General features: G+C 45.4%; 1 protein-coding gene across 1 annotated transcript in view; it reads left to right on the plus strand.

Annotated features, from left to right (window-relative positions):
- The window catches only part of LOC311581516 (E3 ubiquitin-protein ligase TRIM31-like), an 11,119-nt gene extending 5,410 nt beyond the window's left edge, over positions 1-5,709 (plus strand). Inside the window, exons 5-8 of the mRNA XM_084753853.1 lie at positions 296-411; positions 1,655-1,729; positions 2,169-2,210; positions 4,118-5,709. Of these exons, the coding sequence (XP_084609979.1) occupies positions 296-411; positions 1,655-1,729; positions 2,169-2,210; positions 4,118-4,644 (760 nt within the window). The 3' untranslated portion in view covers positions 4,645-5,709. The remainder of the gene's footprint in view (positions 1-295; positions 412-1,654; positions 1,730-2,168; positions 2,211-4,117) is intronic.
- Positions 5,710-11,598: the final 5,889 nt, after the last annotated feature.

Here is an 11,598-nt window from a genome sequence, read left to right on the forward strand (position 1 = left end):
CCCCCCCCCCCCCTCTGCACATTCCCCTTGATTCAGTGGGTGAGTCCTGCGTTTCCTGCGCTGCCTCCCTGGCCCCTTTCCCTTCCCTGCATCCATCTCCATCTTCACTTCCACATTTCCTCAGGTGTGATCTCACTCAGCCCTGTACTCCCAGACCTGGGCTCCTCACACTCAGCTCACTGGGTCTAGACTGTATTTCTCACTCTGACTCCTACCTCAGGAACCCATCCCACAGGCCCTTCCTGCCCACACTCTGCCCCCTGAACTCACCACTCACATCAACATATCTCCACAGGAGTAAGGAATTTCAGTTTTTCAAGCCAAGCCCAATTCCTGTGTACCTGGAGAGAAAAACCAGTAAAGCAAAAGCGAGACGGGAATCCATCATAGAAAGCCTGAGGGAATTCAAAGGTGAGGGGTGGCTGTCACCTCCTGTGCTTTCCTGCCTCAGGGTTCCCTCCATCACCTCAGACACTGCCTGAACTCACTGGTGCCAGCCCTGAGGCTCCTAGAAGCCAGGCTGAATGCTGAGCACTTTCCAAGCATCCTTATCCAGAAATGTATCATGCTGTGCTGTAGCAGGGCTCCCCAGGGGTTAACGTTGTGCTAAGGGTGGAGCCCAGGACTTTGTGTTTGCTTGACAAGCCTCTGAGCTACAGCCCCAGAGCCAAATCACCTCCAATCTCACAGTTTTCATCTTGTTTACCAGGTGGTGAGCATGGGGCTGGATGTATGTTCCCAATTTGGTTGCTGCTAGCCACATGTACCCTTGGGCACAGAATATAGCATTCTCCTGTTGTGTAGGTAAAGAACACACATTGACTGTGAAAGACATAATATTAAAATAGACATAAAATGCAGTAATGAAAAACAAAAGTAAACAGAAATACAGCAATGAAAAATTTGGAGACTGCATCTCACCATTTTGCCCAGGGTAGCCTCTTTTTGAAGATAAGCCTTCTGAGTAGCTAGGACTCTAGCACCCAGCACTGTGCCCAGGAAGCAGTAACTTTTATTCTACATGCTGAAATAATAACATTTGTTTAATTCTGAGCTACCCATTTACGTTTTTAAATGTTTTATTTATTTGTATGGATGTTTTATGTGCATGTACCATACGCATGCCTGGTGCCCATGAAGGTCAAAACAGAGTGTCAGATTCCTGGGATTGAAACTTCAGAGGGTACTGGGAATTGAACCTGGGTCCACTGATTAAAAACACTGTTTTTAACCTCTGAGCCATCCCTTCTGCCCCCTTTTTATTTTCTCTTGAAACACTGTGTGAATAGCCCAGATTTTGAAACTCACCACATACTGTGAAATCACCTAAAAGTTGTCATCCTCCTGTCTCAGCTTCCTGCATGGCAGCATGCCCTGGTCTTTTCTGTTTTCAAAATGGCATGTAGAAAGTTCACAATTTAGTGGTTCATGTCAGTTGCTCCTCATGTATTTGCTCTGCACAGAGCTGCACTGAAGGCCACTGTGGAGGGCCTAAGGCAGCTCTCCCTCTTTGGTGTCTTCTTGGTTCACTGAGACTAGGAGAGAAATTCCAGTCCCACCTCTCCCAGCATCTGCAATCAGAGCCCTGCTGTGTGGTCGGGGTTCCATGCTTTACCCCTGTGGCCTCTCCATTTTCTTCACTCTCTCCTCACAGACAACCTGAAGGATGAGTGGAAGAAGGATAAAAGTTCATTCCTGGACAGCCTGAATAAAGAGGAAATGGAGATCTGTAAGTGTGTGCTGATCTGCTGTTTGAGGAAAGTAAGAAATACAATAGGGAAGGTCCTCTCCTTAGTGGGAGATTGAGGAAGGCCCAGTGTTTGTGAACACCAATGAAGAACAAGCTTCTAGAATTGTCTTATTACATTAAATTTAGATAATCATGACATTAATTAAAAGATCTTCAAAATGAATGAAAATATCTAAATTTATCTCTTCATTGCATAAAGCCCAGGTGGAGGCAGCTCAGTCTGTGGTTGGAGCTGAAAACCAGACTCTGCTGGCTCAGCACAGCTGACACAGTGGCCTGTGATGATGTCATCTGAGGTGGTTCAGTTATGAGGGTAGCTAGGGTAAAAGTCAGGTTCAGCCACCAATCCCCAATATGACTTTTAATTTGTGACTTCTTGTTATCAACCTAATGTTCATTTTCTCTCTCCAATTTCTAGGGTCCCTGTCACAGAAGAATAAGTCAGAGTTGCCCAGCTCAGGTAGGATGCCTGCTTGGCACATGGGTCTTCCTGTAGGGAAGCGAAGGACATCTAGGTCTGCAGGTTCATTCCCAGCTCTGATACAGCAGGGGAGAGAGAGACCAGTCCCCAGGAAGAGCTGCCGAATCAGCAGAGCACCCTTCATGGATGAGTGCTCTCAGTTCCCCTGAGAGATACAGGAATAAGGAAAGAACAGAAAGCTGAGTAAAAGGGAGATGACGGGGGAGAGTGAGAGGAAGGGCTGTGTGGCTGTACAGACTCTGAAAGCCCAGATATGGTCATCATAAGGTGAGAGGCAGGCTTCTCAATTGCCTTTTCTTCTGAAACTATCCCTTCCCTGGAAAGGCTTCGCCTCCCTCAAGGGACCCCTGATGTGCTAGCCCCATGCTGTGTGGTCCATGTCCCCACTGCAGGCTATGGAGCTCAGCAGTGCCTGTAGCTCTACTGACCTCGTCTTTCTTCTTTGCTGTCCCTCAAATGACAACAAGTCAATAAAACTGGGGTCATCTAATGCCCAGCTCTATTCCATGCCCTTCCACTCTGAGGTGTCCTTTATGGGGCAGCCCATCCTTTGGCATTGCCCTGGAACAAAGCACAGCCCCTTACTCCAGGTTCCTGGAGGTGGAGCTGGCTGTGAGCCTGGGCTCTGTGCACACCAGTCAACCTCTAGGTGACACTCAGTTGTCTTACTGAAGAGTTGGGGGAGGTGTGTGCTGCTCTCCCTGATGTTGCCCTTTCCTACTCTAAATATTTTCTTCTTGTTTGTTATAGTGTGTGTGTATATATGTGTCTGCTTGTGCATGTGTGTGTATACAAGTATATGTGTGCATGCATGCATGTGTGTGTGTGTGTGTGTGTGTGTGTGTGTGTGTTTGTGTCTGTGTGTGCGCGCTCACAATGGCGGTGAGGCCCAGAGTGTGCAGGTCAGAAGTCTGTTTGTGAAGATTGTTCTCTCCTGACATCTTTATGTCAGTTCTGGGCTTTCCTGGCAAGCATTTGTACCTGCTAAACCATCTTACCAGTCTTTTATTCTCTCTCTGTGTCTCTGTCTCTGTCTCTGTCTCTGTCTCTGTCTCTGTCTCTGTCTCTGTCTCTGTCTCTGTCTCTGTCTCTGTCTCTGTCTCTGTCTCTCTCTCTCTCTCTCTCTCTCTCTCTCTCTCTCTCTCTCTCTCTCGTGTGTGTGTGTGTGTGTGTGTGTGTGTGTGTGTGTGTGTGTACATGTGCCTATGTGTGGACATCAAGGATAACCTAGGGGAGTCAGCCTCCCATCATGTGGGTTTCAGGACTGAAATCGTGTATCAGGCTTGGGAGCAAGTGCCTTATCTGCTGAGTCACCTCCCCGGCCCCAAGGACTCCATTTTAGAAACTCTGTGTTAGTCTTGACCTCTCATAGTAGCCCCAGTTGTTTGTCATTTGAGAACTAAGAAATAGGGAAATGGAGATGCAATGGCCTCACTGCTACAATATCCAAATTACTCAGGGCCTCTTTGTGAAGTCATTTTACTATGATCTGCAGGAGTGTACCTCTGTGCTCACAGAACAGTCCCTCATAAAATTAGGGGTAACTTTGAGAATTGGGGATGGAGAGAAGGGAGAGGTACTGGGAGAGCAGTGTAGGGGATATGGAAGGTGGCCCACATCTACAGTTCCTGCACTAGGGAGGTTCAACCTGAACGATGAGAGGTTCAAGATCATCTTAGCTACACAGTGGGTTTCAGCCCCACTTACCTGAGAGATCTTCTCAGAAAACCAAAGCAAACAGGAGGAGCCAAGATTTTTCTGGGAACGTGGGCTGGGATTTCACAGGGAAATTCTCCCTCCAGCTGCTCCCTGAGAAGCTGAGAAGCAGGGGAATGGAGGACTTGACATGAGGCTATCTGTCTTTTCTCTTCTTTATCTTCCCACAGTCCCTGTGACCCTGGACATGGCCTCAGCTGACCCAGACCTCACCTTTTCTCAGGATTTAAAGAAAGTGACCTTGTACATGGTGGACAGAGCAGCTTTGAATGAGCAGGCAAAACCTCGACTGTTCAATGTTTTCCGCACTGTGAGGGGTTTCCCAGGCCTCTCCTCAGGACACCAGGTGTGGGAGGCAGAAATCCATAGTCCCTCTGGTGGCTGGTGCATGGTGGGTGTGGCCACAGCACCAGATCTACAGGCCCAGAGTCAGAGCTCCAGCGCACGGAGCTGCATATGGGCACTGAGGGTCTCATCCTCAAGATGCCAGCCGTTCTCCAACAGCAATGCCCTGGAAAGTATCCAGGTCAGTCTTCAGAAAGTGGGCGTCTACGTGGATTATGACTGTGGGAGAGTCGTCTTCTATGATGCCATCACCAGGAAACACATCTATACTTTCCACACGTCCTTTGACGGGCAGATCTTCCCCATTATAGGGCTCCAATCTGGCCCCAGCCATATCACCCTGAGCCCCTAGTTCTGCTCTCTTGTGGGTCTCTCAATCTGAGGTGGTGAGATGCAAGTGTCAGGAGTGAGGCTTGGCCCTGCTGGGGCACTCTGTGCACCCTACACACTCCTGGTGTCTCCTCTTTCCTGAGCAGAGAAGACAGTCGAATACTCTAAGCACTAGAAACAAGGTTTCTCAGTGCCACACTTTGTACCAAGACCTCATCGACAGGCTGTGGAAAGATCAGGCCATACTGAAGAATTCAGGTCAGCCAGAGTTAGGCAGAATGCAGCCATGTTAAACCTTTATTAAAGATCTATGCCAAGCTGAGACAAGTTAAGAAAAATTTCCATTGCTGCACCCCATTGCTTCTACCCCACCTACTCGGAACCCACTAGCTCAAGATAGTTTCTAGAATAACCACACCTTCATGCCCACCCCATCTCACCCTAACATGTGCTAGGTCAACAGCCTGCAGGCTGCTCCCTCACGCCTTCCCACGCTCCATTCAAACTACCCAATCCCCTTAGAGGTTAATTTTGTTAGCCATTTAAGTTTATACTAATTGCTGTTGCTGAATTATGCTTCTGTAAAGGGTATTTAAACCCACTGCTGTGGCTTCTGGGGTCCTTCAACACTTCTGAGCTTGATGGACCCCACCATGTGGGCTCAATTAAATTTTCTTTGCTTTTGCATCAACTCTGTGCTCTGACTCTCAATGGGCTTCCAGGAATAGACTCTGACGACCTGAGTCTAGCAGGACCTTGATAAGACGCAGGTGCAATCTGGCTGCACCTTGATGAGACGCAGGTGCAAGGCACTGTCCACCTACCTGGCTGCCCTTTGTCCACCTGACCACCTGCAGCCCCTGTGACTCTGTACTTGAGCCCCTCACTCTCATCCTATCCTGAGATCTAGAACTGAACGCTGTGAGCAGAGTCAGCCAGGCCTGTGCCAATGCCAGTTTGTAGATGAGGACAGTCTGCAACCAGGGTTGTAACCGTTTGACATTTCAAATCCATGTTGTGAACGTTAAAGACTCTGTTTTCAAATTAAAAACAAGATTTTAAATCAGCCTCCAGGTTGACTTGAATTTCCAGTTTTGTTTTAAGCCATATTCATATCCTTGGCTTCATCTGTCCCTCCAGCCTCAGGCCGGGAAACACTGGAATAGGTTAACTGACAGTTGGGGGAACCACACACAGCACACTACATTTCATAGTTAAAATTTTTAAATTTATTTTACATTTCTGGTGTGTGTGTGTGTGTACACATATCATGATCTCCTGGGAAGGTTGAAAGATGGCTTTTGAAAGTCATTTCCTCTTTCTATGTTGTGTGTTCCTGAATAGAACTCAGCTCTTGATGGTGTCTTTCTGATGAGTCATCTCATGGGCCCCATTTCCCCTTCTTAAAAAAGCGATACATAGACATGCCCACTAAGTGGTTGAAACTGACCTGGAACTTCTGATCTTTCTCCTGCCTACTAAGTGTTTGCTGGACAGGCCTGTGCACCAAACCTGGTGCATGTGGTGCTGGGAACCCAGGGATCCGGGTGTGGTAGACATGGACTCTACCACCTGAGCTACAGCCCAGTCCCATCTCTCTGACTTTCAAATTTAGATTGACAATTTTGAATGAATCCCAGTGATATTTTCTCAGTCACACATAAGCTGATAACTGACACTTCAAGTCATTGATGGAGATGAATTCTCTATTGCCCTTTGTTCCTTTCATTCTGATGGTTCTGGCACTATGGCATTTGAAGAAATAAGAAACTCTAAAGAGAAACACTTGCTTCTTTTTTTGGCCACCAGATTGTTAAACAACACACATCTAATAAATTTGTAATTTAAAATTTACCTTGTGTTTGTCCTTTTATAGTCTGGCATGCACCTAGTGGGTGGAGGTGATGAAGTCATAAGTTGCTAAGCAACCTTGAGGCAGATCAGATTGGCTAGCATACTAGCAGACCCCAAAGCTTAGGGAACAGTCAAAAGTAGTTGTTAATTTCTCAGAATGATGTAGGTAAGCTTCAGAGTGGACTCGGCCTGAAGTAGGAACATCAATAGATTCTGGTGAGGATCATCCCCAGCCAAGCACCATGAGTATGCACTAGGGTTTCCCGAGGCCCTAGAATGACCCTTGCCATGTGCCCCCATGGTCAGTCCACTTTAGTAACTTTACACAATGTAGTCTGACCACAGTGAGGATTGTTGGTTCCTTGTACTCCGGCCCGCCTCTTCCATGCTGTCCCTAGTAAGGATTGGTGTTTCAGGGTTCAGGTTATTGGGAACTCAAAGAGGGCTTCTGGGGCTTTATTTCCTAAGATACATAAGTCATGAACAGTTTGTGTCTATTTCAGTTATTGCCACTGTCTCCATGGAGAGGTGGCTCCTGGGTTACCTCTGCCTGCCGAAAACCCACCTAACATTAGAGAGTCAAGCGCAAAGCCGCAAAGCCAGAGGCCCCTTTGGAAACCTTCTGACGGAAGCTTCTGCTCTTTGCGCTGCACTCTGGGCCTCCCCTATTCCCCAAACCCTTAGCACAAACACCTCCCAGTTTCCTCAGGCCCAGTGTCCTGGGAGGTGGTGCTCCAGGGCCCCTGAGAACTGGCCTCCTGGGTGAGCAAGGTCTTCATAGTGGGAAAGATCTCCCAGCTCACTCCAGGGCTAGGCCATCTGCAGATGAAGCTTTTGTCTGGCTTCGTGCCACTTGGCATCTCCCCAGCTGTCCCCAGGAGAAGCAATGGCTCTGTCCAGGGAAAGTAGGTGTCTACATGGATCACAACATTTGTTACAATAATTTGTATCGGTTCAACCTAGGAAGACACTAACTGACACAGAGTCTGAATCCTACTTTGAAGTTGTTAGCACTTAGCGCCAGGCAGAATCTAAATGGATTCTAATCTACTTGTAAAATAAGGAAACTATGCTAAACCTCATAACATACATATTTTCCAGGCACTTGCCAATCTGGTGATCCTCCAGCCGTTTCTCTCCCCTGTTCTCTTCAACTCTCAACCTTGTCCTTCCCCTCTCAACTGTTAAACTTGGCTCCGCCCCCTCTCCAGGAAGTCCCACCTTCCATTTCCTGTCTTTCTGCCCAGCTTATTGGCTAAACAGTGCTTTATTGACAGTTGTTACATCCACTGAAGACATTCCTCCACACAGGACCATGGGAAGATAATCTTTGGCACCCCTTTCCCTGGAAAGACTGTCCCCTTCTCCAGGCTTCTTGTTCTCAATTCCCAGAACACCCTGAGCCCTTATAGCTTCTCATGAAACTCTTGTTGAGGTCTGCTTCATCCCTTAGCAAAGTGTAGCCATTTTGCTTTAAGTTTTCCATCTTGATTTTTAAGGTGAAATTAAGTTCACGTTTTCAGGCTCTGCTTTCCAGTGATTATGTCTCTATGGTTTCATTCCTCAAACTTTGTATAATTAGTTACCTGGACACTCTATAAAGTTCCAACTGCAAACCAATCAAATCAAAGTTCAATTAGAGAGGCTTTGTCTAGCTAGTCAAAAGGATGAAACGCTGCCCTCACCTTGCTACATGGTTGCAACATAGTTGCAGTTTGTTTCCTACACCTGGTTTCAGTTTTGTTACCTGGTTGTTACTTGGTTACAGATTTTCTTTATAAAAAATTTTAGTACATATTTTTACATATACATTTATATTATTACACATGTAAATAATAACTACCTATATCAAGAAGAACCAGGGAACAATCAAGAATTATATACATGTTACCTTCATAATGTTTTGAGTATTTGTATTGGCAGCCTTGAAGAAAACATCTTTCCTATCTTGATGAGTCTAAATTTTTTTATACTTTTATTTTATTACACATGTATAAAACAAACTACATACAGCAAGGAGAACCATGTGACAATCATGAGAATAATGAATTCTGTGGAGAGCCATAGATAGCAGCGCCCCCTGCTGCTTCACCGGCGCAATGCACCCCCTTCTGCGCATGCTCAGTGAGATAACCCTTTGCGCATGCACAGTGAGAAAAACCCTTTGCGCATGCGCAGTGAGAAAAACCCTTTGCGCGTGCGCAGTGAGAAAAGCCCTTTGCGCATGCGCAGTGAGCAAGCCCCTTATGTGCATGACGTAAGGTGGCGTGATTCTGACAAGGCATGGCGTGAGGTGGGGTGATCCGAATGCACCAACCAGGAGTGGCGATGTGGCAGTTTCTGATAGGACAGGCACACTATAAAAGGTTCTGTGGGAGCTTTTCCCAGGGTCACTCCGATAGTCAAGGATCCTGAATAAAAACTGCTACAAGAAGAGTTTCTGGTGTTGGTGTCTTTCCTGCTGGACAGGAGCGGCATCGGCAGAATTCTATACTTGTTACATTTATAGTGACTTGGCCATCTGCATTCGTCTCATTTTAAATAAGTGTTTTTCCTGTCTTGTTGGGTCTAAATTTCTGAATGAGATTCAATATTTATCCTATCTCAACTCTAATAGCTTAACTTCTTTATCTTGATCTAAAACGATCTTGCCCCCTAGCCAACTAAGCTTGGTTGTAAAACTATACTATCTTTTCTTCAATGCCCCTCAGAGACTTGAGAAGGAATAAAACTTAAATTCCTGAGTGAACCAGCAGTGTGTGTTAGCAGCTTCCAAAAATGTACAATTGACTTAAGACAGTTTACTGCCTGACCAGTCACCCAAAACACTTTATAGTGTAGGGGCCTCATCTTCAGCTTTCTGGCCTAATATCTCTGCCAGACTTGTTTGCAGGGCAGGAACTATTGAGGACTTGCTTACCCAGACTTGGCAGAGTGTGGCCATCGACTCTGCCTGCATCTAAGTAGCCCATTTTAAGGCAGATTCTGTTTGTGGCAGGAGTCTAAATTTTTTTCTTTTTTAAATTTTTTATTAATTTATTCTTGTTACATCTCAATGGTTATCCCATCCCTTGTATCCTCCCATTCTTCCCTCCCTCCCATTTTCCCTTTATTCCCCTCCCCTATGACTGTTCCTGAGGGGGATTTCCTCCCCCTGTATATGCTCATAGTGTATCAAGTCTCTTCTTGGTAACCTGCTATCCTTCCTCTGAGTGCCACCAGGTCTCCCCCTCCAGGGGACATGGTCAAATGTGAGGCACCAGAGTACGTGTGAAAGTCTTACCCCATTCTCCACTCAAGTATGGAGAATGTTCTGCCCATTGGCTAGATCTGGGTAGGGGTTTAAAGTTTACCGTCTGTATTGTCCTTGGCTGGTGCTTTAGTTTGAGCAGGACCCCTGGGCCCAAATCTGCCTATCATAATGTTCTACTTGTAGGTTTCTAGGACCCCCTGGATCCTTCTACTTTGCTGTTTTCCCATGCTTCTCTCATCTAGAGTCCCAATAGGATGTCCTCCCCTCTGTCTCAGTTTCCTGGTAAGTGGAGGCTTTCATGGGACAGGCCCCTTGGGCTAGTATACAGATATAAGTGAGTATATACCATTTGAGTCTTTCTGCTTCTGGGTTAACTCACTCATTATGATAATTTCTAGCTCAATCCATTTACCCACAAATTTCGGGAATTCCTTGTTTTTAATAGCTGAATAGTATTCCATAGTGTATATGTACCACAGTTTCTTTATCCATTCTTCTACTGATGGACACTTAGGCTGTTTCCATGTTCTGGCTATTATAAATAAGGCTGCTATGAACATGGTTGAGCAAATTTTCTTGTTGTGTGCTGGAGCATCTTCTGGGTATATTCCAAGGAGTGGAATAGCTGGGTCTTGAGGAAGCCCTATTCCCAGTTTTCTGAGATAGCACCAGATAGATTTCCAAAGTGGCTGTACTAGTTTGCATTCCCACCAGCAATGAAGGAGTGTTCCTCTCTCCCCACATCCTCGCCAGCATGTGGTGTCGCTTGACTTTTTGATCTTAGCCATTCTGATGGGTGTAAGATGGAATCTCAGAGTCATTTTAATTTGCATTTCCCTGATGACTAAGGAGGTTGAGCATTTCTTTAAGTGTTTCTCAGCCCTTTGATATTCCTGTGTTGAGAATTCTCTGTTTAGTTCGAAGCCCCATTTCTCAATTGGGTTATGTAGTTTGGTAATGTTTAATTTCTTGAGTTCTTTATATATTTTGAATATTAGACCTTTGTCAGATGTAGGGTTGGTGAAGATCTTTTCCCAGTCTGTAGGCAGTTGCTTTGCTCTGTTGACAGTGTCTCCTGCCTTACAGAAGCTTCTCAGCCTCATGAGGTCCCATTTATTAATTGTTGACCTTCAGGCCTGGGCTGTTGGTGTTCTGATGAGGAAATTGTCTCCTGTGCCAATGTGTTCCAGCTTCTTCCCCACTTTTTCTTCCAACCAGTTTAGTGTCTCTGGTCTTATGTTGAGGTCTTTGATCCACTTGGACTTGAGTTTTGTGCATGCTGACAAATATGGGTCTAATTGCATTTTTGTACATATAGACATCCAGTTAGACTAGTACCATTTGTTGAAGATGCTACCCTTTTTCCATTGAATAGATTTGGCTTCTTTGTAAAAAATCAAGTGACCATATATGTGTGGATTCATTTCTGGGTCTCCAATTCGATTCCACTGATCAACCAGGCTATTGCTGTGCCAGTACCATGCTGTTTTAATTACTGTTGCTCCATAGTACAGCTTGAGATTGGGTATGGAAATTCCTCTGGAGGACATTTTATTGTATAGGATTGTTTTAGCTATTCTTTTTTTTTTTCCATATGAAGTTGAGAATTGATCTTTCAATGTCTTTAAAATATTTCAAAGGTATTTTGATAGGGATTGCATTGAATATGTAAATTGCTTTTGGTAAAAAGGCCATTTTTACTATGTTAATTCTCCCATTCCATGAACAAGGGAGATACCTCCATCTTCTGATGTTATTTTTAATCTCTTTCTTCAGAGATTTTAAAGTTTTTTTTTTCAAACAAGTCCTTCACTTGCTTGGTTGGAATTACTCCTAGATATTTTATATTGCTTGTGGCTAATGTGAAGG

Source organism: Acomys minous (genome assembly GCF_964271855.1).
Source record: "Acomys minous genome assembly, chromosome: 13".
NCBI classification, from domain to species: Eukaryota; Metazoa; Chordata; class Mammalia; order Rodentia; family Muridae; genus Acomys; species Acomys minous.